Genomic DNA, 25,550 nt, shown 5'->3' on the forward strand with positions numbered 1-25,550 from the left:
AAAGGGTACTGCAATGAAAAGAAATTTTAGCCCAGACCGTCACTCTCGGATGTCGGGCCGCATGGTGGGTCACGGTTTGGTTACTCCATTGCTGTCGGCGAGCCTCCCGACACGTCGTCATTGGCCTCCTGGGCTCAGTTCCAAGCGGGACTGTAATGGAATGTCGTGTGACGAGGGCCTCCCGTCGGGTAGACCGTTCGCCTGGTGCAAGTCTTTCGATTTGACGCCACTTCGGCCACTTGCGCGTCGATGGGGATGAAATAATGATGATTAGGACAACACAACACCCAGTCCCTGAGTGGAGAAAATCTCCGACCCAGCCGGGAATCGAACCCGGGCCCTTTGGATTGAAAGTCAGTCGCGCTGACCCCTCAGCTACCGGGGCGGACTGATCATCGTAGACAATCCTCCTTCAGTCAATATGATTCCAGGTTGTAGACGTATCTCGATGAATTTCCGAATTTTGATGATCTTACTGGCCAGCCCGGAAGAATATTGCAGGACGTCCTTCGGGAGGACACCCAACGACTTTGACAATTAATGCCGAGCCCAACAACTGTCTGCATAAGAGCCAAAATAGTACCGCCGCGTTGCTGTCTTGCCGAGTTCATCAAGTTCTTTCTAGTTAATAAATTTTCTGAAATTGTTTTCATTCGTTTGTCTCTTCATACACATGACGTAATTCAGTGTACGTCCCATTCTAATAATTCCTGCGTGACGTGATTTTCCTTTTTTCTTACTGTGTATTTGAGAGACTAGATTGCGAACGTTGGAATCCGATACAACAGTCGTTAAAGAGGACAGATCAGTCAGAATTATTTCGGATACTGAGGGCCTTGGGAAATTTTCACAAATCATGATGGTGGTGGAATTATTGTCAAATGTTTTCTGACTTTTCCACTTAGAATGCTGAAAGAATTATTATACATCAAAAATTGAAGTACTATTTTCTGAATGCTACTCAGTTACAAAATAATCTATCAGATAATGGACATCAGTTTTCTTCTAAAATATGGAACGCAGTCATCGACCAGGAATAGATCTAACACATTGCCACATGAACATGCTGGCCTGCTACAAACCCCGCTAAACGTACAATGCGAGAACTAGGACGATGGTTCTGACTGTACAGGGGGAAGAACACAGTGACTGGATTAATAAGCTGCCTGACTTTGAAGCTGTGACGAACAGTTTGGCACATGGCAGTAGTAGTCTGACACCTGGCACACTGTTACATGGAAAAGAATCTGAGAATATTTTTGATGAGGTTATTAATTTATCTTCAGAAAGGGATCACCACCAAAGGAAGACACCAAATACCATTGAAGAAGATGAAGAAGATGGCAACTGCAATAATAACAATGCCTGACAGTTGGGTGAAACATGATGTACACGGAACTAAAATTTATATACTTGTACGATCACATTTCAAATCTTGTGCAACAACAGAAGATATTAAGAATTTTCTGCATTAATACTTGATTCAGTTTAGAATTTTAAGGATAGGGCATCCGGATTTTGTTGACTGATGGTTCAAATGGCTGTGACCGCTATGGGACTTTTCATCTATGGTCATCAGTTCCCCAGAACTTAGAACCACCTAAACCTAACTAACCTAAGGACAACACACAACACCCAGCCATAAGGAGGCAGAGAAAATCCCTGACCCCGCCGGGAACCGAACCCGGAAATTTGTTGACTGAAAGTCATCGAGTATAACATAAGTTATATCTGGCGTTCCCGATCTAAATAAATGATACAGAGGACACTGTGGTCAGCCTTCTTAGACTGTTTGGAAATGGTGCTCTCATTTACCGACTTGTAATGTCATCAGACGCTCAAAACAAATTTCGAAATTATTTAGACAAGATATCTGTATGGGGCGAAAAATTGGCATTTGGTTTTAAGTAATGGAAAGTGTGAATCCATCCGCATGAGTTCTAAACAAAATCCACTAAAATTCGGTTACATTATAAATCACATAAGTCATGAGGCTATGAATTCAACTGAATGATTTGGGATTGTTTTTACGAATAACTTAAGTTGTAACGATCACATTGCTAAAAATGTGGGTGAAGAGAACCAAAGAGAGCGATTTATTGGGGGAACACTTAAAAAATTTAACAAGTCTACTAAAGAGATTGCTCGTCCGCCCTTTTCTGGAGTACTGGTGTGTAATATGGGATCCGTAGCAGGTAAGACACATGGAGGACACTGAAAATCTGAAAGAAAGTCAGTTCATTTTGTATTATAGCGAAATAGAGAAGAGTGCGAATTGGGATGGCAATCATTAAAACAAAGGCGATTTTCGCTGAGGCGGGACTCTCTCATGATATGTTAATAACCAACTTTCTCTTCCGATTGCGAAAATGTTTTGATGACGCCTACCTTCACAGGGACAAATTATCATCATAATAAAATTAGAGAAAACAGAGCTGGTACGAAAGCATTTGAGTGTTCGTTTTTACCACGCGCTGTTCTAGAGTGGAACGGTAAAAAATATCTTGAAGATGGTTGTTGAAAGCTCTGGTAGACACTTGACTGCAAATTAGAGGGTAATCGGGTAGATTTAGAGTTATAGGAATTTAATGGCGAAAAATACATTGGTTTCAATGTTGAAAACATTACACTGTACCATTGACGTTTGGAAGAAAATGGAAATGTTGCAGGAGGTATAACTTCATATGATGTTTGTCTTCGAACCTGACAGACATGCAGAATACATTGCCTATTGATGTAATATAAGAAACAGGTTGAGTATGGTTCCTGTGATTTATTAGTGAATTATCAGTCATTGTGGACAGACAGAGTTTGTGTTTCCAAATCGGCAACAGGGAGTAGGCTCAACTATAGCGCATTCCAAGCTCCGTCGTGAGACAATGTTAAATCAGTTTTTTCGGGAATGACTGTTAATCTTGTGAAGTGGCGGCTTGAGTGTCGTTTACAGCTGATACTGCCTTCTGTTTCATCTATTTGGTCACGAGGTAACTACAGTTGACGCTATATCATCTACACGCCGTGCAAGATGCTGCCTCAGGAGATGAATACATCACAATGTGCTGCGTCAACAATTGTTGAACGTCCCGAGCAGTGGCTCTCTGCTCCATCGTGCGAGGAACGGCGAAACACTGGGCCACATTACGTATACTACCGTCGCACTCGTCGTGCCCAGCAGACAACATGGTGGTAGTTAGTTTATCAACGAACTCACATGGACCTGTGCGACGACAGCATTTTCGAGCTGATGTGACATGTTTATAGTGACGGTTAGGTTCTATTACTAAAAGCAGAGTGCCCGCGAGCGCAGGGAAATGATAAAAGAGTTCAACTCATAACATGTGGATATGAGTACTTCATATAATAGTGTATTAATGTATTAATTTGATTGGATCTGCGCACTGCATGCTGCTAACGAAATGCTACCTCTTCCTATTTCTTCTTTTCGTCACTGATTTTATTTTTGTTAATATTAGTGTGTTAGACTTAGGAATCAATTTCCTTTTGCTTATAATTTCATTGATAAGGTGATTACTTGTTTTCCATATCCATGCTAGACTTTACCATTTGTTTACACTGACAATATTCGAATGAGGGAAAAAATGAGGTGGGATATATTCATTTACAATCCTCTGTAGGACACTATGAATTACTTTTAGCAAATACTTTATTAGTTAATATACAGGGTGTAAGAGGTATAAGATGTCAAAATTATACAGACAGTGAACCTCGGTGTGTTTCGCAGAAGAGTCTAATAAAATATCTTTGTGCCATGTTCTTTATGTTCGTATTCCTCAAAGACAGATATTTGTAGGATGGATTGTAGACGCATTTCTGTTTACATTGTCAACTGCCGGTACACGATCTTGCTTGTCTGTTACCGACATCGACGCGGCGTTGAGCGAAAGGTAACGAACGAACGAGATCAGTGTAAACTTGGAACGTATACAGCGACGCGGTGCAGTGGGACGGTCAGGTGCTACTGAAACTGGCAATGCAAACAGTCACTGGGTTATTAAGAACGTGCAGTAAAGAAAAACTAACATAAAATAAACTGTCTTTGCCTGCGTTCAAAATCAGCCAATTACCGTCTACATAAGAAACTTTCTGCCAGATTAAAACTGTACCGGACCGAGACTCGAACTCGGGACGACCTTTGCCATTCGCGGGCAAGTGCTCAACCACATTTTCTTTTTTTTGTCTTTCTGTTTGATCGTTGCGAACGTCACATGCTTCCGTTGAAGTTCGTTTGTTGATCCTTCCACTCAGTTTTCTTTTATTATTATTATTATTATTATTACAGAGGCCAACCGGCTCTCTGACCGAACACGCTGAGCCACTGTGCCGGCGATCTGAGCTACCTATGCACGGCTCACACCCCGTGCTCTCAGCTTTACTTACGCCAGTACCTCGTTTCCTCCATGTACATAATTCGTTCTACATTAATTACCATCAACTGCTTCCTCTGTTTACAGTAACAGCTTAACAAAAATTAAATTCAGATAATTTTTCTTTTGCACAACAATACCGCAATGAAAATGAAACCCCAGTTACTTCGTTTACTATTACACCAATATTACTGTAAGTGTTCAAACCAACCACCATTACATTCGACAAGTGATTCGTTACGGCGAAAACAGATTCGAAATTTTCGTTCACCACATGCAAATTGGTGGTTTTTTTATTGGCAGTATCGAAAATTCTCCACGTAAGGTCGCCCACGTTATTTACTTGCCGATCATAAATATGTTCTCTCATAAAGCTCCAAAAGTAAACTGCAGTGGATTTTAATCATGACCGCGTGCTGGCCATCAAAGTGGACCAAAACGTCCTATCCATCGTCCGGGAAAGCGTAACTCAGAAATCTTCGTACTCGCGACCAATTTAGAATAGAATACCATCGTTATGACGTAGGGCGAACGGAATATCTTCTACAAAGTTGGTAGCAATGTTTCCTCCAGAAAGGTTCGGTAATTGTTACCAGTCAATCGCAAATTTAAAATATTCGACCTAGCGATGTTATCATCAGCAGTACCTTTCCACACGTTTACGGGAAAGTGGCACTGAAAATATGTTGCTATTGTTTGGCGTGAAGTGTGTAGACTCCAAGTGCACGTTATCCAAATTGGTTACTCGGTTGCGAGAGCAACATGCTCCATCTGCGAAAAGTATTTTGGTGTAATGACGCTGCGCACTTTGTACCAAATCCACTCTGAGAATTCTCTTCACGAAGGGAAATGTTGCTCTACCACCGCTTGTACGCCTTGAGTGTTGCAAGGGCACAAACGTTTCTCTCCCTAAGTACGATGAACGACAGTGTTCATTATCCCCACTTAGCGGGCGATGTTTCTAGTACTCTGAGTAGGTTCTTCGTAAATGCGATCTACAATTTGTTCCTCAGCTGCCAATTTACGTTCTTCGCGTTGTCGGCCTCTGCCTTCTGCGCGGGATAGTTAAGAGCCAGTTGGGTTGGGTGGGATGGGTTGTTTGGGGGGAGAGACTAAACTGCGAGGTAATCGGTCTCATCGGATTAGGAAAGAACGGGGAAGAAAGTCGGCCGTGCCCATTCAAAGGAACCATCAAGGTATTTGCCTGGAGCGATTTAGGGAAATCACGGAAATCCTAAATCAGGATGGCCGGACGCGGGATTGAACCGTCGTCCTCCCGAATGCGAGTCCCGTGTGCTAACCACTGCGCCACCTCGCTCGGTTAAGAGCCAGTGTCTCTCAATATATGCAAATTAAATACGTACTCGTAAGTTGTATTCTCTCATGATTTATTTAATAATAAAATGAAAGCATTTTAGAACAGACAATACGTTTCGCATACAGAATGAAATGTAAAAGCTGAGAATTATATTGATATAGACCGTTGGTGAATAGCAAGAAATGTCAGTCGTGCAGGAAATCTTCGTTGTGGGAATTATTCTGGAGAAATTCGTGTAACTGCCCTCGTAACACTTTTTGCCTCGCCATAAATTAAAGGAATACCGGATAATTCAGCGATTAACAGAGTAGGAATAACTTCTGCACAGGTAACTGGACTACTGTCGACGATCGGTGTATTACTGTGACTCAACCACGCACGCCGTGGTGGCCTACGGGATTGCGACTCACGCTCGTGATGAAAATACGCGCAGAAAATAACGAGAAGCTACTGATTACATATGTGCACTTGTGTTGGGGGTGGGGAGGAGCAATCACCCATTAGTGTTTTGATGTTGTTTAGTGAAATTTGCCAGTTCCCCCCGGTTAATAATTTAATTTTTAGCTTCCCCTACCAACATTTTGTGGTCTTAATATAAAGGATCCGTGGCTAATGTCACAGAAACTTAAACTATAAATGTATACTATCATGTAGTTACACTTAATCAATTCGAATACACTCCTGGAAATGGGAAAAAGAACCCATTGACACCGGTGTGTCGGACCTACCATACTTGCTCCGGAAACTGCGAGAGGGCTGTACAAGCAATGATCACACGCACGGCACAGCGGACACACCAGGAACCGCGGTGTTGGCCGTCGAATGGCGCTAGCTGCGCAGCATTTGTGCACCGTCGCCGTCAGTGTCAGCCAGTTTGCCGTAGCATACGGAGCTCCATCGGAGTCTTTAACACTGGTAGCATGTCGCGACAGCGTGGACGTGAACCGTATGTGCAGTTGACGGACTTTGAGCGAGGGCGTATAGTGGGAATCCCGGAGGCCGGCGGACGTACCGCCGAATTCCTCAACACATGCGGCGTGACGTCTCCACAGTACATCGAAGTTGTCGCCAGTGGTCGGCGGAAGGTGCACGTGCCCGTCGACCTGGGACCGGACCGCAGCGACGCACGGATGCACGCCAAGACCGTAGGATCCTACGCAGTGCTATAGAGGACCGCACCGCCACTTCCCAGCAAATTAGGGACACTGTTGCTCCTGGAGTATCGGCGAGGAGCATTCGCAACCGTCTCCATGAAGCTGGGCTACGGTCCCGCACACCGTTAGGCCGTCTTCCGCTCACACCCCAACATCGTGCAGCCCGCCTCCAGTGGTGTCGCGACAGGCGTGAATGGAGGGACGAATGGAGACGTGTCGTCTTCAGCGATGAGAGTCGCTTCTGCCTTGGTGCCAATGATGGTCGTATGCGTGTTTGGCGCCGTGCAGGTGAGCGCCACAATCAGGACTGCATACGACCGAGGCACACAGGGCCAACACCCGGCATCATGGTGTGGGGAGCGATCTCCTACACTGGCCGTACACCTCTGGTGATCGTCGAGGGGACACTGAATAGTGCACGGTACATCCAAACCGTCATCGAACCCTTCGTTCTACCATTCCTAGACCGGCATGGGAACTTGCTGTTCCAACAGGACAATGCACGTCCGCATGTATCCCGTGCCACCCAACGTGCTCTAGAAGATGTAAGTCAACCACACTGGCCTGCAAGATCTCCGGATCTGTCGTCAATTAAGCATGTTTGGGACTGGATGAAGCGTCGTCTCGCGCGGTCTGCGCGTCCAGCACGAACGCTGGTCCAACTGAGGCGCCAGGTGGAAATGGCATGGCAAGCCGTTCCACAGGACTACATCCAGCATCTCTACGATCGTCTCCATGGGAGAATAGCAACCTGCATTGCTGCGAAAGGTGGATATACACTGTACTAGTGCCGACATTGTGCATGCTCTTTTGCCTGTGTCTATGTGCCTGTGGTTCTGTCAGTGTGATCATGTGATGTATCTGACCCCAGGAATGTGTCAATAAAGTTTCCCCTTCCTGGGATAATGAATTCACGGTGTTCTTATTTCAATTTCCAGGAGTGTAGTTTAAAGGCTTGTGAATTCAACGTGATGTACTTTTGTTCTGTTTTGCCCTTGCAGTCTACTGAGGCCGTTCGTAAGTGATCGTTTTTACAGTGAAACTGTATGTCGTCTTAAGCCAAATCGTTTGTAATATTGTTTTCTGCGCCACGTTTCTTCAACTTTAGAGTTTCAATATGAACTCTCTGATGTGATAAGGTGGCATGAGGAGTACTGGTACACTGCGCGTATAATGAGAAGTTTGTTACGGATAGTTTTTTGAGCTGTAAAACGTAAGGTTAATGACCTGCTTACCAGTGCTCAGTCGAACCCGTCATTAGTCACTTCCTTAAATTATCAGTCATTGGAAAGGACATCTTTTAAGTAAGGAAGCAAATTAACACGCATATAATGGTCATGTTATATTCTCCTAGTTGGACTGGTTACTTCGAGACAAGTTACGTGGAAAAAAGACGCCATTTTGCTGTGCAGCAGACGCTACAATGATCTGTATACTCAAGTTGTCTGCGTAACAAAGTTTAGATGACAATACGTTTGTTTTTGATGAGTGATTTCAGTCACTTTAGGCCATATTCAGTTTGGTTAACTAAAATCTCGTCCATCGATTGTTACGCCTCGTCAGTTGCAACATTGAAATTTTAGGTGTTTTGCTGTAATTTGCCGGTACAGACATCAAAATGAAATACATTTTGTTCTCGACTTCGTTACTCAGAGAGCTAAGCGATTACCAAACGCCATGTTTAGTTCATCGGCTTCCTAGTACACATGCCCGGAGCGGAAATTAAGTACTTCTAATCTAATCTTAATAGGAACACAAGGTCTCAATTATCTAATATCTTATCAAACAAACGAAGTTTTTCGCTGATTTTCAGCTTGTTGCTGCCGTCTACGTCAAAAACAAGCTCTCCTGCGCTTTGCACAGAGTTAAATTCTTATTTCTTTTGAGATAAAAATGATTCATTACATTCAATAACCTTCATAAACGTCCCCAGAAAGTTCGCCGTGTTCCCTATATAATTAAATAAAGAAAAGGTCTCCATCTTTACCATTTACGCTTCTTTCTTTCTTCATTTCTCAGTTTACCATATTACTTTCTTTCCTCCAGTTTTCACTAATTATGTTTATCACGTTGTCTTTCACTTGATCCTCCTCTAGATCTCTAACGCCCTTCAAATTTGGCTTTATGTAATGTGCAATTATTTTCCTACTTATGATGTAAGAATGTAAAATGCTTAAACTTTTTTCTCTTTCTACACTATAGTAATCAGTAAGCGATTTACGAAAAAATAAAAATCAGGAGTACACACAAGTTGAATACACTCCAAAGTGAATCCCTTCAGAAATTTCGTAACCGCCGACAACGCATTAAATACGGCTGGTTGCGTATAGTAGCGACGTTAGGAATAAAATTTTCTCTCTCACGCTATAGATATATCTATATTTAATGTGTGCCTGGTAGTTACTAAATTTCTGTAGATGTTTGTATGTTGCAAGTGAAGACGACGCAAATACTCATTCCCTGAGCGGAGAAAGACCCAAGCCAGCTAGGAATCGAACTCGGCAGCCCCGGCATGACAAACCGGCGAGCTGTCCACTCAGCTCCGGTGGCAGACTACCACCGGTCAAAAGCCTGAATAACCATCTAATGTAGGCAGACCGCTACGAGACATGTAGGAAGACAGTAAGTGAGGTTGTGGAAGGTACAGACAGGATGTGGAGCCGTGGCGACATCAGTGCCATGGGCAACTGCACTAGGCATCTTGGTCAAGGATTCATGGCATGAACAGACCCATCGATCGATCGGCGTGTCCCACAGTTTCTCGACTGAAGTTCAGTCCGTTTTGTTTTACGATCAGGGAGTACGGTAAACGCGTCTCCTCTTCGAACCACGGACATGCACTGTGAACTGTGTGATACGTTGCATTGCCCAGCTGGAAATGCGAACATGCTGAAGAAAAACAAACTGCATTTAAAGATGGATATAGTCAACTGGGCTAGATGTGAATTTGTGTTGAGCCGTTGTGCCTTCCAGAACAATGACGTCACTCAGGGCATACACTCCGGCGTGGACCCTTATGTCGATTGTTACACGCTGTTTGCTCTGAGGCATTTCAGGCCAAACATGCAAACATGTTGACTGGAATACTCTCTTTCAAATTCTAAAGGCGGCAGGGCTAAAATACAGGAAGCGAAAGGCTATTTACAGTTTGTACAGATACCAGATGGCAGTTATAAGAGTCGAGGGGCATGAAAGGGAAGCAGTGGATGGGAAGGGGTTGAGACAGGGTTGTAGCCTCTCCCCGCTGTTATTCAATCTGTGTATTGAGCAAGCAGTAAAGGAAACACTAGAAGAATTTGGAGTAAGTATTAAAATCCAGGGAGAAAAAATAAAAACTTTGAGGTTCGCCTATGACATTGTAATTCAGTCAGAGACAGCAAGGGACTTGGAAGAGCAGTTGAAAGGAATGGACAGTGTCTTGAAAGGAGGGTATAAGATGAACATCAACAAAAGCAAAACGAGGATAATGGAACGTAGTCGAATTAAGTCGGGTGATGCTGAGGGAATTAGATCTCCAACGTTAGGCGCGTAAAGGGGCCCCTTAGGAACACGACTGCCAACGAGTCGAAGGAATTCAATGTGCACTCAGTGCGTATACAAGGAGGAGTCGTTCTGGATGTGGAAAGTGTGCTTCCGGATGCGATGAAGAGGTTAGAGTCAACTTTAGGTGGTGGTCTATGTCAGTGCCAGTGACCTATGTCGCTTTGGATCGGAGGAAGTTCTCTCTGGTTCGGGCGGCTCGCGGAAATGGTAGAGACTGCCAGTTTTCTCTGGCGAGATTAAGACAGCATCGTCGACAGAGCAGACTGTGTTCCTTTGGTGCAGAGCCTAGTGGAGGGTCTGAATCAGAGGCTCAGGCAATTCGGTGACCGTGTAGGCTGCAGATTACTTGACTTGCGCCATTGGGTGGTGGGTTTCCGGGTTCCACTTAATAGGCGAGGACTCCACTACACACAGGTAGCGGCAACACGGGTAGCGGAGACTGTGCGGAAGGGACTGGGTAGTTTTTTAGGTTAGAGGGTCTCAGGAAACCACAGAAAGAGCGTCCGTCTAAAAGTGGGCATGTAAAAACAAATAAGGTAGTTGTAGAACGATCGGTATTGTTGTAAATTGTTGTAGATGTACTGGGAAAAAACCGGAGCTTCAAGCCCTAATAGAAAGCACTGAGGCTGAAATAGCTATAGGTACGAAAAGCTGGATAATGACGGGAATACGTTCAGCCGAAAGTTTTTCAAGCGACCTAACAGTGTTCAGAAAGGACAAATTAAATACAGTTGGTGGTGGAGTAGTTTGCCTTGTAGTGAAACAGAATTAGACATTTCCTGCGAAATAGTATGAATAGAGGCTATATTTGACAATCGGACTAAACTATTAGCTGGATATTTTTACCGGTCCCACGACTCACAAGAAGTATTTTCAGAAGAGTTAAAAGAAAACTTGTCTAATATCAAATAGGTACCCCTATCATACCATTGCAATGCGTGGTAACTTCAGTATACCCTCGATATGTTGGAAAAATTATACGTTTAAAGCCGGCGGCATGCATAAAACGTCGTCCAAAATAGTAGTGAATGCTCTCACAAAGCGAAAAAAGCGGTCCAACTAAAACATTCATATTTCTTTACGCACTACACGAATAAGTAATAAAAATGAGGGTTCCCAGTTAAAAAACCGCAGTTGATATCCGTTTGACCTATGGCAGTGCCATCTAGCGGGCCAACCCTAGCGCCATCTGGTTTCCCCCTTCAAGCTAGACGAGTTTCTTTCTTTGTAGTTTTTCCGTTTGATGCTTATTTCGTGAGATATTTGCCCCGGTCACTATCAATGGACCACCCTGTATAATGGGGAAATACACGTAAGAGACATTTGCACAGAAAATTAATCGGAAGCGAATGGGGCTTGTAGACAAATAGCTTATGATTTCATAGGTATAAAGGAGGCAAATGGAAATAGAACCTTAAAATTTAAAAAGACAACTAATGAAGAAATGTGCAGATTTCAGGAAAGTAGTACCATGACTGAGTATGGAGGAGAAACCAAAATGATTCGGAAGTGTCTTTGTGTGGATGTGAGAAAATACAACGAAATTAGGTAAGAGAAACTGCTGTAATCTGCCGTTGTTTAAAGATAAAAAGAAGAAAGTTACTTCAAGTAATCTTCCGAGTCCTTTGTTGCCCTGAATGAACAGAAAATGTATATGCAAACCCCAAGGCTTACATTTCAACTCACTGAACCGTAATTCTCCTCCCAAACTCCTTCTGTTTATTTTTTTTATTTATCTATTTAATTTGGTTAGATTACTACCACCATGCAATCTCTTACGCCGAAGCTGTAAGTTACATCTAATAAATGTAATATACATCGAGATAGCTTGCCATGGGCGAGTGATTTTCCATTGGAAATGGATGTGGATGCAGCTGAAGGTAACTCGTCAATGGAAATGCAATCCGACAACAAAGGAATTAGGTTACAGTACGCTTGTTCCCCCACTGCTTGAATACTGCTCAACAGTGTGGGATCCGTACCAGATAGGGTTGATAGAAGAGATAGAGTAGATCCAACGCAGAGCAACGCGCTTCGTTACAGGATCATTTAGTAATCGCGAAAGCTTTTCGGAGATGATAAACTCCAGTGGAAGACTCTGCAGGAGAGGCGCTCAGTAGCTCGGTACGGGCTTTTGTTAAAGTTTCGAGAACATACCTTCACCGAAGAGTCAAGCAGTATATTGCTCCCTCCTACGTATATATCGCGAAGAGACCATGATGATAAAATCAGAGAGATTAGAGCCCACACAGAAGCATACCGACAATCCTTATTTCCACGATCAATACGAGCCTGGAATAGAAGGGATAACCGATAAAGGTACTCAGGGTACCCTCCGCTACACATCGTCAGGTGGCTTGCGGAGTATGGATGTAGATGTAGATGTAGAATACAAATGGCATTCACTGTTTATTATTTACACTTATTCAGTGTTGGTGCTAATAGTGCATATCCTGGCGAGTGCAGCAGATGCGCTGCTATGGCCTCCCACAGAGCATCTGCCTCACTGCAGCGGCGTTTTCAGTGGGAGCGCATACTGAGTTCCGCCGCTACTGCAGCATCTGTGGATGTCTTGAGTAGCGAGTCCACAACAGTCCGGCCATGGATCTGCTGATGGCACAGATAATATAGCAGGGTGACACAAGGCGCCGAAGTCCGCACCTACGGTTGGACAGCTAAAGGTTTGGAGAGTCATCTGTTTGTGCCCCAGTTGATGTGAAGGTTACTGTATGCCGATGATATTGACCTTCGATGCGTCGGAGTGCAAAGCTGCTTAGTGCCCACACGGTCGAACGGCCGACAGCGTTTCGAGACCTAGTGACAGTGGTGGTGTCTACGTCATAGGAATTTGGTTGTCAACCCAACCGTGTTGGGAACAGAGTAGGCGCCACCCTACAGCCCAGCTGTGCCTCTGGGTGTAAATGTTACCAACTGGTGACAGACCGTATGGAAGGCTAACCACTGTCCCATTTCTGCACGGCGTCGTACGATCTTTAGAAACTTCATAGATAGTTATCAGTGTCATGGGACTTCAGGAGGTTGACATGGAAGCAGGTGCGTGGTGAAGGGTGAATGTTTCAGCATGTGTAGCTGGCTGCAATGATTGAAACTCAGTGCTCTGGCTATATGCTCCCCCTGGTTCAATACAGTCTGCACTCCTTAGATAAATTAAGTTTCTGATTTTCCATTATAAGGTGGGCTGGAAAAGAAACGCTGTTATACTTACATTTATGTGCAGTTTGCGTTCTCTTACTTGAATTACATGAACACTTCTGGCGATTAACTTCAGTCTGAGTGTCACTTTATGCGATCTGAATTTGTTTCGTTGTTCCAGTAGATCTAAGAGCTTAAACAGTGCTTACTGCTTGTGACTTTCACTCTCCCAAATCGGTGAATTCTTCTAGGTGCCGATATCACTCTATAATTGAAACATTTCCATTTCTTTCCCTTGTGTTAGAAGTTAATTTGATTACGTCTGTTTTTTACTAACGGAGACAAAATACATCGCTTTATCTCAACAGAAAGTAACAGACGTCTAAACCCTAACCAACAACGCACCATAAACAAAATTCAGGTGGAAGCCTAACAGCGGTCAATGATAACTGCATCGCAGACCTGTGAGTTGGTCCTGCATCTTCGATGAACGTCCAACATCCTTGTTCCGTTAAACGTTCCTGGTTTTACCTGCAATGAAGCTGCCTGTATATTTCAATACAACATTTTAACTCTGGTGATGATTTATTGTATGTAAACACCAGTCTTGGTGAGGCTGACACACTATAATAGAATAACAGGAAAGTCTAGTAGATATTTCAATACACCGTGAAATGTACCAGTAAAATTATGGAGCGATATGTGTCATATATCATTCCTATTACAGCTATTTAACAAAGTCCGTATGACGATTGCACTCTTCCTGACACAAGGAGAACAGTTACTATTAGAAATACACGGCCCTGTCACATTAATGAGACCACCAGCTATATTCAATGTCAACGTGCTACAATCACTTGCAGACGGCAGGTGGCCGCAAGAGCACTGCCTGAGTGATGTATCACTCAGTGCACCGAAGCGGAAACAGAGCGACGTATCTGACTTCGAAGACTGTACGAGAGTAAACTTCTGGGCCAAGTGCTAAGTTTGTAAACTGTTTGCGTGCCGCGGTGGCTAATGCATACTGTGGATAGCAAAATGGTGCTTTCCAAAACAGGCGCAGAGGCAACTGTGGTGCACAACTGCCCATAAATGCAGAGATGAATGACTGCTATGAAGAGGTCTACGGGCGAACGGACGAGAAACAGTTGAGCAGCTGACCGCCCCGAAGACCAAGGGGCTATCAACAGTATCTCCACAACGACAGTTCAGCGAAAGTTGCTGAGTGTGGGGCTCCACAACTGGTTAATGCTGAGCCCGGCTGACTTCCGTTAATCGACGACGAGGGCTGGAATTTCGTTAGGCCGTACCGCAACTGGACGTCCAGTGAGACGAAAATCGCTGTTTATGCTCCATCGGACAGATAGCTGTTTGCATGTCGTGCATAAGCCTGCAGCTTACGGTGCGGACGTCTCTTTCCTATTCTTGTGGATGCCGTAAAGCGCAGCTCGACGAAATGTCAACAGGAGACGAGCCACAACAACAAAAGAATGCAATGAAAACAAATTATGATCTTAACTACGGATAAAGTTAATTCACAAGAAGATAATATCATCCCTCTACTATGCTTCTTCATTCGTATCTTACTAATTTACACGCCTTTCCCACCAGTTCACTGTACCCACCAGAACTATTACTTATAACATCGTGGAAAATCTCGTAAGCTCACACCTGCTGACCCTCATAAATGGACAAGCGTCTAAAGTACTTTGCTAGTAAGATGAACTATAAACTAGTACGTAACCAATGGGCAGCTATTTCTTCAGAAGCTCACATGTTTTCCATGTATTTAGTATCTACAATCTTAACATATTGCTGTGCCTCGGAGGAGAGAGACAGTGGTCATGTGTGTGTGTGTGTGTGTGTGTGTGTGTGTGTGTGTGTGTGTGTGTATGTTCTGTGCACTAGAAGAAGGCCTTTTAACAGAAAGTGCTCTTCTTTAGCAGTCTTTTTGTTCTTCTTGTCTGCGACTCAACATCTCCGCTACATGATGAGTAACACTCTATCCATTCAATAATATTGTCAGGTAACAGTATTTCTTCTTTAGTATGTAGATGTTTAGTATGTTAGTAAGTTAAATATGTCGATGTTTATTGCCTAGCAAAGTGCTTACCAAAAAGTTAATTTGTGAGCATCTAAGACCAATTTAATGAGATAAAACAGTGTGGAAATTTTCTTGATCGCTCGTAAGTTGTTTGTAAATATTATTTCTACTTGGTAGTAATCGGTTTCTTATCGGTAGCGTTTTATGAAATTCAGAATCTTGTTTGGCTTTTCTTGTTGCATCCTGCGGCTGTCGTTGTTAATACGATCGGAATTCCGAGACTACGAATCAGTTTTCTTGTTCAGACTTCATTCCTTGTGCCAGGATTCTTCACTCATCGGTCGCCAAGTGCCCAAACATGTGAAGCTCTTCTGAGGAAGTAAAAGATGACGGACTCTCGACATATGCTCCATAAGTGGTCGTTACAGTGGTTATTAGTAGCTTTACTGAATTGATAACCCAACAACTTGCTTACAGAACGCTGTTTCATTTTCACTTTTTTTTTTTTTTTTTTTTTTGCAACGAATTATTCTCAGTGGGTTTTACAGAGACGCCTCTTATCGTGAACATTTCATACAAGATCAATAATAAAACAACTTATTTTTTCTCGGCTAATTTTGGCTGTAAAACTGTCGAATTCATGAAATAGGTTGCGGCGGTGCTCATAGCCTTCAAAATCCCGTCTATAAGAGAGTTGCGTTCGTAGCATAGAGCTGTTATTGAGTTACTTTATGGAGAACACCAGAACGTCGCAAATATTCATTGGCACTTGCGAAATGTCTAAGAAGAGATGGCAGTGATCAAAAGCACGGTGAGTTTTTGGGCGTGGTGTCTCTCATCATCGCCACAAGGTCGCGCAGATGTTCCGCGTGTCGGGTGGTTGTACGCAGCTGTGACTGCTGCAATGTTGAAACCTGCAGCTAACATAAAAACGGAATTATACTTCTCCATGACAAAGCCTCACACATGTCTACGCGCCCGAGAGGAGCTCAAGAAACTTGACTGCACTGTTCTTCCTCATCCAGCATAAAGCCCAGATCTCACATCTTCCGACATCCATGTATTTGGCCCAATGATGGATGCATTCCGTGCACACTAGTACATGGATAATGGACAGGTTACTGATGCAGCAAGATGTTGTCTACAACGTCGACGAGTAGAGTAATATCGTGTGGGCACACAGGCCCTCCACGTAAGTTTGCGTAAGCCTGTTCTGTTGAACGAAGATTATGTTGAAAACTATGGTTCTGTAGCCAAAAGAATGAGGAATATTATCGTGTATTGGGATTCTGAATAAGGCCAGCCTGCTTTGATAAAAAATTGTGTTTAATCACTTACTGGACGCCCTCGTATAAAGAAGCCTTAATGTCTATATGTTGCACTTGTATGTGACGTCAGACGCAACTGGACTAAACTCGGCTCTGTAAGAAGCCCAAAGTAACTTCCTCAGGCAGATAAACCACAACAATAACAACAAAACGTAAATAATAGAAAATATGTAGCCAATTTAACTTTTATTCTTCCCATTAAAGCGAAATCCGTCACGCTTATTCGTTTACATGTTAGTACAGCACGTGACTTCCCCACCAGTCCACTACATCCATTAGAATCATTACCTATAAAATCAAGGAAAATTTCGTACCCTCACGCTGGGACTGGCGCAACTCAAGAACAAAAAGAAAAGAGGACACGATTGGCGGTACCAGCGGAGATTATGCGATCGGCGGCAGGGCCGCAGCAGCAAAGGGAGCGAATGCATGGATAGCCGCTGTGACGCCAGCTGGGCCGGTTGAAGGAACGGTTGTGGTGGAGGGAGAGGATTGGCAGTGGCAGGGCCGGCGATTAACCCATTGACGTCGTTCAGGTCAGGGTTGACGACGACAGAAAGGCCGACCAGAACAGGGTTGTCAGCGGCGAGGATGTTGTCGAATTAACTGATGCCGTAACACACAGACTTGGCGGCGGCTGCAGGGTTAGCCTGGGCAGGACTAGTGAAGACTGACCAAAGTGAAAATCTACCACTGGGATGACGTCGTCGCTGACAGCATGAGTAAGACGGGAAAGCCAGGCGGGACGCAGCCAGTGATGCGTGGATGGACGCATTACAGACATTACAACTGCCTGTTTTGGCTGTGGCAGGAGGTCCGGCTGCAACACGTCTGACACCGACAGGAGAGACATCAAGAAAGGGGGCCAGCCATTACAGGGCCGGCGCTGACAGTACTACCATCGTCGACAAGAGTGCCATTGCCGGATGGTGTCACAGATAAGGGCTTGGCTGAGTGTGGTAGGACTGCCACAGTAGGACAATGAGAACACAAAACTGAGTGCCACATGATACAAGAACATTGCAAACAACCTGAGTAAAGTGCGCCCAGCTTGATACACAAAACTTTCATAGTCGCCCTGGCTGAACATTTTTCATGAACATGTGCCCACAGACACTGTAGTTGGGACAGTTTACTAGCAGCCCATGATGAAGAGTAACTTGCCTCAGCTGGAGGTAACTGTCACTACAAAGATACACATCTAACTGTTGTACCAACAATTTATATTTTCTGTTGTGTGGAAGTCTAGGAAAAGCTCACAATATAAAAGTGAAATTTCAATATCCGAACTTGCAAAATATTGATCACTGTGCTCCCTAGTTTGTATGCTGTGTGAGGCAGTGCATCTCCAACTGCAACTGTTGACGGTATTTAACCCCGTCCTCTTTCTGAGTTTCAAACACCCGAAAATTCGGCACAAATTCGGGGAACGCTTCCAGAGATGCAGGGTTTGGAGTTAAAACCTGAGTGACCTGGGTTACACTCTGCATTAATTTGTGCATTTGTCGACCCTGTAAATGAAGGACTTAAGCTGCGGACAACTGGGGCAATGGAACAGACATGATAATTTAAAAGGACACTCAAACAGCACACGAAAATACACCACAAGCAGGCAACCAGACCTGTCACAGAAATACCAAAATGACACTAAATTACCACTCCAAAAAATATACACCAACAGCATCAAAGAAGAGAATTATTCTTGTACCAACACATGGACGGACCACCAGAAAATAGATCTATCAAGAAACCTGTGTCACGAACATGCTACTACCGAAAACTGAGACACCATTAGCAAAGCTAACTTCAGATGGACACCTACCAAAAGCTGGACACAAAACCCAACAGATTACAGACTATTACAACACACTAAGAATGAATACACTGCTCCATCAGAAGAAGCTAAAATCTACATGATTGATAACCGCATAGCAAATGACAGAAGACAGAACGCTGCTCCAACACATAGCAAGAAATATGTAAAAATGCACGTGAAGAACAGTCTCCTCACCATTTTTTGGTGACGGGCGAGAGAAGAACATTGAACGTGAACATGAAAACATTTGACCTCATCGCCAATTGATGTTAGTGGGAAATAGAAGAGGAACAACTTCAAGAAAGTAAAGACGTGAGAATCCTAATCGTCACCTGTGCAGATTCCTAGCTCTTGGCGGTGCACGCCCTAGTAACTGATTTCCACGTTGAAGAAAGAACACGCTGTTCATAGGAAAGTCACAAATAATTTAGTGCAAAGGACAACTGAAAGGTCATCCCTGTTGTCAAAATAAGAGAAACAACGTTGACTGACATAGTACCAGATCAACAGGTAGCCTCGTCTTGAGTGGGGCTTTGGCATCATCATTGTGACCAGTGCTCTATAGTGTAATGTGAAGCTGTACGGAAATAGAATAGACCAGGAAAGAGCTGTCTGTATACAGTATCGTGTCCAAAACATAATTATCGCATTGTATTAGAAAATATTCTCTGGGTTGGAGACGCCTGTGGGCGATAGGTGGGCTAACCCAAGGGTCAAAGACATTAGGCTGATAGCGAAAGTAGCTGCCCTAGAGCCGACATACAAAACGATGTAACTTGAATCATTCACGGTTCTCTCTTCTCGTAATACTTCTGCAAGTATTGAAAAAGTCCCCTCCCCACTACGAATCCCACATTGAAATTAGAGGAACAGACCAATGATAGCATGCGTTCTTGTTAACTCTGAGATCCACTAATGCCCTGGAATGTTGAAATAGAAGGCAGGATCTAGGGAGTGTGTGACCGAACATAAACTTCATAATTTCTCAGAAATGTGTGTGAGAGTGATTACATCGGTGTTCTGTATAATTTAATATATTCCATTACCGCAGAGATGACAAACTCCTCACAAACATTCCCTCTGTGTTCATACTCCGTATTCGCTATGGCAGTCCCTGTGTGATTACTGGAGGCTGCAGTTACTCTGTGTAATGTAGCTTCAGGAAGTGTCTTCGTAGGATCGAAACATCGAAAGATCTCCAACACAGCTTGAATCGTTGCATCTTCGGCATATGTAGCTCTGGTGATTTGCGTATACTACTGATGCTATGTTTCTGCAAGTTTCTAAAGAGACACTTCAGTGAAACGTAGTCTATCTAGGAAGAGAAGAGTTATATTTTTCGTAATTCACTTTTAAAAACCAATCTACTTCCGAGCAGTGTCAGGAATGACAGTGACTTTATCATCTTTCAAGAGCAAATGAATCAAGTGTTCAACGAAGTGAGTTCCATACATATTGAAATTAAGTAAGAAAATGGGTAAGGGTCATGGCAGTTGGTATTTCAGGTTGAATGCTGTTATGATTCTCGTCGTCAGTTGTTGTTATGACAGGTGACCAATACTAACTACAAAGATATATTGCTGATTTGGCAGTGAAGTCGCTAATGAGCTAGCTGCATAGTTTGTATCTCCTACGACTAAAATTATTAGTAGGTAGGTGGTTGTGTTGGGGAAGGAGACCAGACAGAGAGGTCATCGGTCTCATCGGATTAGGGAAGGACAGGGAAGGAAGTCGGCCGTGCCCTTTGAAAGGAACCATCCCGGCATTTGCCTGGAGAGATTTAGGGAAATCACGGAAAACCTAAATGAGGATGGCCGGACGCGGGATTGAACCGTCGTCCTCCCGAATGAGAGTCCAGTGTCTAACCACTGCGCCACCTCGTTCGGTAATTATTAGTAGTCGTTGGTAAAAAAATAATATATATTGTACCTGTGCTACAGGCTTCTTCATATACTGCATAAATATAATTACAAACATATCTAAGTTTTTAGTTGATGTCCCGAGGAAGAGTGGACGAGTGCTTGCTAGATACTTGTCACAAGCAGCGGAGCGGCGCTAGTCGCGACTCGCGGGTCCAGCGATATTTATCACGGACCGCGGTCGATATCTGCAACCCCTAACAAGTGTGGTATCGAACGTTGACACCACAAATGTTTTGTGAGCTAACTTACTCATTAGAAGACAGTGGACCCCACATGGGGTTCTCAGCCTTGCTACCCAATAGCAATCCACAAATACGATTGTCAACCGACTTCTTTTATAATGCTTCATTCTCTTTCCGTTTTGACTCTCCTGGCACTTGGACATGGGAATGTTGTAGCAATAAATCCTGTTAACTTCTCATGCAGTATTATCCCCGATGTGTGATTCGGATTTGTTGGGGTTAGAGTTATACAAGCATACAATTAGATACAATGCTGCATATGATGCACTCCAGTCTGGTAAGGTAGTATGAGATGAATTGAGATTACCTCCATAAAGCGCTCAGGAGCTAGGAGGTACTTGAAGTCAGCATGTACAACGAAGGAACATTGGTCCTCACGGTGGCCATTCTTAAATTTTTAAAACATTTTTTCTTCAGTAGGGGTTTCCACATGTACCGGATCCTGGCAACACCAAGCGATTAAATGGGTTTCTAGAAACTCACTTTAGGTAAAAGGCATATGAACAAGTGACAAAAGTGTCATTTATGTTCTTGTTTACTCATATGGGAAGAAAGTATGCGGTACATGCTTTGATATACACTGCACCTCGTCCTTCAATAATACCAACAAATTCACATGTTGAGGATACTGACGGCTAATGCTTGAAAGCATGCTTCTTCCTGCACAATGTGCCTACGGCCATCTTCTTCTCTTTTACTATCATCTTCAGCACCCATACTGTAAACTTGAAGTAAATATTCTTGGTTCTCGTCTATAATTTGGTAAGTCTTGAAGATACCATTGAAATTTTAATGTCTGTAGTCATCAGGTGCATTGTAAGTACTCAGAAGCTCTGCGGGCTTAGAGCAGTTTCTATCACTGGCCTGAAGTTACCTTCTCAACTTCGAACACCCCCATCTAGGTTCCGGACAACAGCAAACGATTTTTAGTGGCAATGTCTCTCAGAAGATTGATTGAACTGGGGTCCCCATTAAGTGTATCAAATAAAGGCCAGTTATACGAAGTTGAGGTCGTGACTGAGCAATGAACCTGAATTTTCTTCTTGGATTTCGGAAAAATTGCTCACATGGCAAAAGTACTAAATAACTCTGTAATTGGCCCACCCAGCGAGATCACTTTATTAGGCTTCAAATTTGAACGATTCTCACTATCTCCTTTTGGGCAGAAAATGAGTTCAAAGCATAGAATTACCACACACTTAATGGTGGGACATCATTGATCACGAACAAGTCAGGGAAGTTCCCTTTTCAAAACTTTTTGAAAAGCATTAAGGAAAGTCTCAGGATCCAGGATCTCGATACCACGCTTTCGCGTTGACTTTGCAAGCTTGTGACATCCTGTTTCCGAAAGCAGCAGCACTCACAGAGCAGTACAATGTGACCGTGTGGTTTACTTAATGATCCATGAGAGACCTAGATTTCCAATGGCAACAACTGCGAGATGACCCAGGCCATGAAGAGCCTAACTGTGTTGAGGCAAGAGCTGGTGTCTGTCATTAGACCCTACCATGCTGATAATGATGACAATCCAGGGTGCAGTAGAGTTTACAGAAGTGGTGAATACATTGTTGATGATTTGGGCTAGGGAAATGTATGCGCTGACGCTGTTGAAACCGTCAAGTCGTTGCTGCAGGTGCAAGTCCAAGTCTGCACACATTCATTACTTGTGAAAATAGATAGATATCATGCATAAATATAGATATACGGAGACTCTATTGTAATAATTTGTAGCGTTTCATACTTTCATTCAAAATTAGCATCTCCGGCGTAAGTCCACAAGGCTCTCATCACATCATTGTTTGCCATGATGTCAGGTAATATCAGCCTACACATCTACATTAATCACTATATTACGATAGAGTGCACCTAAAAACGAAGATGCGACATGGTCCAGAGTACGATGATTGTGGCTGAATTGGTAAGCCAGACGGTGTTATCAGCCTGTATCATGTTGATGATAGTGGACTGAGCTCTGGTGGTGTTTGCAGGTGCGGCATACACTTCATCGACGTACTAGGTTGTGGCGATGAATGCATCGTCGCCGTACCAGGTCGTCGATTCGTTGTTGTAGCAGGCGTCACACGTCCATAATCCAATCGTGGCAAAACGAAACGCTTCGCAGTCTTTGTGACATTAAAGCAGTGCAATCAAGGAGCAGCTACGTAGTATTTCAGGTGCCCTACATCGCCATCGTGCCAAGTGAGCGCTTCATCTCGGGCGGAGAGTACTAAAGACACTGCTCGGTACTTCCGCCAAACTGATGCTGATCGATCGAATAAAGCCCTGCAGCAGGCTACGTCTTTTTCTCCTCAAAATGAAGAGACACTTTTTCGCCAGCATCTGCGACTTTCGCATACCGAAAATAAGATTCTAAGCGCTACCAGATAAATCAGAGTGCAGCTACCGAGCCGGTATAACAATACTAAAAACCTAGGAAACTCGATCCATTGTCACTGTATACCGGCAATAAGGGTTGCATATCCTGCTATACAACACACATACTTTCCAGTTACATGTCTTTTAGCTTGGATGAGAATAGAGGCTCAGCCCGATACCATTACTTCCCGAAACCCATTTGCAAAGAGTGACTTAGATTTGATCGGCTACTATGCAGTCGATATATGCTATATAGGAACTGACTCTGCCGTCTTAATGCACAACTGCCATGGTGCAAATGTCGGGATCATAGGCACGCTAAATGTGCGCCTATCTCTTGTACAGAGTGTGAATTCAAATGTTACCGTCTTGTTGTTGTATGCGTAGCTGCTCAGAAACACGTCCTCTGGCAAAACAAGGACATTTATGTTTTCATTTGTGACAACAAGACGCACTCGTTGTTGACACTTAACACATTTTATTCTTCCCTTCACACCAGCTATTACATGTGTGCTACCCTATCCCTTTGAAAATGAGTAAATAACTGTGAAAGTATACCATTTTAGAGGAAACTAAAGTACCTCAAAATTATCAGATGTGTCTTAATTCCTAAGGGACCAAAATTCTTAGATCGTAGGTCCCTGGACATACACACAACTTAGACTAACTTAAACTAGCTTATGCTAAGAACAACATACACACCCATGCCCGACGGAGGACTCGAAACTCTGGCGGGAAGGGCCGCGCAGTCCGTGACTGGACTCCTCAAACCACGCGGCCACTCCGTGCGGGTAAAGTACCTCCTTGCCCACTAAGCATATCGCAATACACGAACACTTGTAGGTAAGAATTTAGTATATTCTGGGTCACAACTCAGTAGAGTGGCCTGACTTTGCTATAATGACGCATTTATGTCTTAGATGTACCGGGCCACTTTCGCTGCCTATGGACTCCTGTTTCACAGTTCCACCTGTGACATAGGCATACCTATCGCCTAACTGAGAGGCACACATTGCACTAGTATTATCTGTATTAAGTCTCTTCTACTTTACCTTCCTGAAGACTCCCTAGTGTTACCTTACCCTGAGAGCCTACCCGTATAATACCAAGACTCATACGTTCGTGTGTGTCAATGACGTGTTTGCTCGGGAGAAAGGACAATGCTCTTGACCGTGCGATGGGTCATATTGATGACTGCAACAGTAAGGCCTTATTACACAGAACAGTTATTCCTTGTGCTACATCTGTTCCTCTAATATTGATCATAAATTTTTTTTGCCTGCGTTCTATATGTGCAAGGTCATTGTAAACGTCGTAAAGCGTGAAATCGTCAATACCTGAGCAGCAGCCATCTGGTTAACACCATGTCTGAAACATTTAGAAACGTGGAAACTTTCAGGCGTGCCATCTCCTTTCCTAGTGAAAGATTTAAACAACGAGTATTGACAGTATTTGGTTCTCTCGTTTTAAGTAAAATATTTACGTTTTTATGTACTTCAAACTTAAGAGTTTGTAAGTAGGCTGTTTAGGTTTTTATGTTAGTAACATCACCTAGCGCTCTGTATGAAAATCACTAATCACTGGCTGTGCTGTGTGCAGTCTGTGGTTGGTTGCATTGTTGTTCGCCATTGTAGTGTTGGGCAGTTCGATGTTAACAGCGCGTAGCATTGCGCAGTTGGAGGTGAGCCGCCAGCACTGGTGGATCTGGGGAGAGAGATGGCGGAGTTGTGAGAGCTGATGATCTGGACAGAAACAGTAACTTTGTGAGACTGGATGTCATGAACGGATGATAGATAGATATATATATATATATATATATATATATATATATATATATATATATATATATATATAACTTTTGAACAATATTAAGGTAAATACATTGTTTTTTCTCTATCAAAATCTTTCATTTGCTGACTCTGCCTATCAGTAGTTAGTGCCTTCAGTAGTTTGAATCTTTTATTTGGCTGGTGGTAGTGGCACTCGCTGTATTTCAGTAGCTTGAGTAACGAAGATTTTTGGAGGTAAGTGATTTGTGAAAGGTATAGTATAATGTTAATCAGGGCCATTCTTTTGTAAGGATTTTTGAAAGTGAGATTGCGTTGCGCTAAAAATTTTGTGTGTCAGTTTAAGCACAGTCTTGTACAATTTTTCTAAGGGGACGTTTCATATGTCGACACTTATCCGAGGATACCTCATGGAATCTTATGATTTTTTCTTGTAGTTTTTGTAATTAGTGTAGCTTTTGTTTATTGCTAGCGCGTAATTG

The 25,550-nt window shown here is 43.4% G+C and overlaps 1 protein-coding gene across 1 annotated transcript in view; it reads left to right on the top strand.

Annotated features, from left to right (window-relative positions):
* The first annotated feature begins 1,114 nt into the window (after positions 1 to 1,114).
* LOC126355573 (trypsin 5G1-like) overlaps positions 1,115 to 25,550 on the top strand; it is a 122,303-nt gene continuing 97,867 nt past the window's right edge. The window contains exon 1 of the mRNA XM_050005936.1: positions 1,115 to 1,343. Within this exon, the coding sequence (XP_049861893.1) occupies positions 1,115 to 1,343 (229 nt within the window). The remainder of the gene's footprint in view (positions 1,344 to 25,550) is intronic.

Source organism: Schistocerca gregaria, chromosome 3, assembly GCF_023897955.1.
Source record: "Schistocerca gregaria isolate iqSchGreg1 chromosome 3, iqSchGreg1.2, whole genome shotgun sequence".
Classification (NCBI taxonomy): domain Eukaryota; kingdom Metazoa; phylum Arthropoda; class Insecta; order Orthoptera; family Acrididae; genus Schistocerca; species Schistocerca gregaria.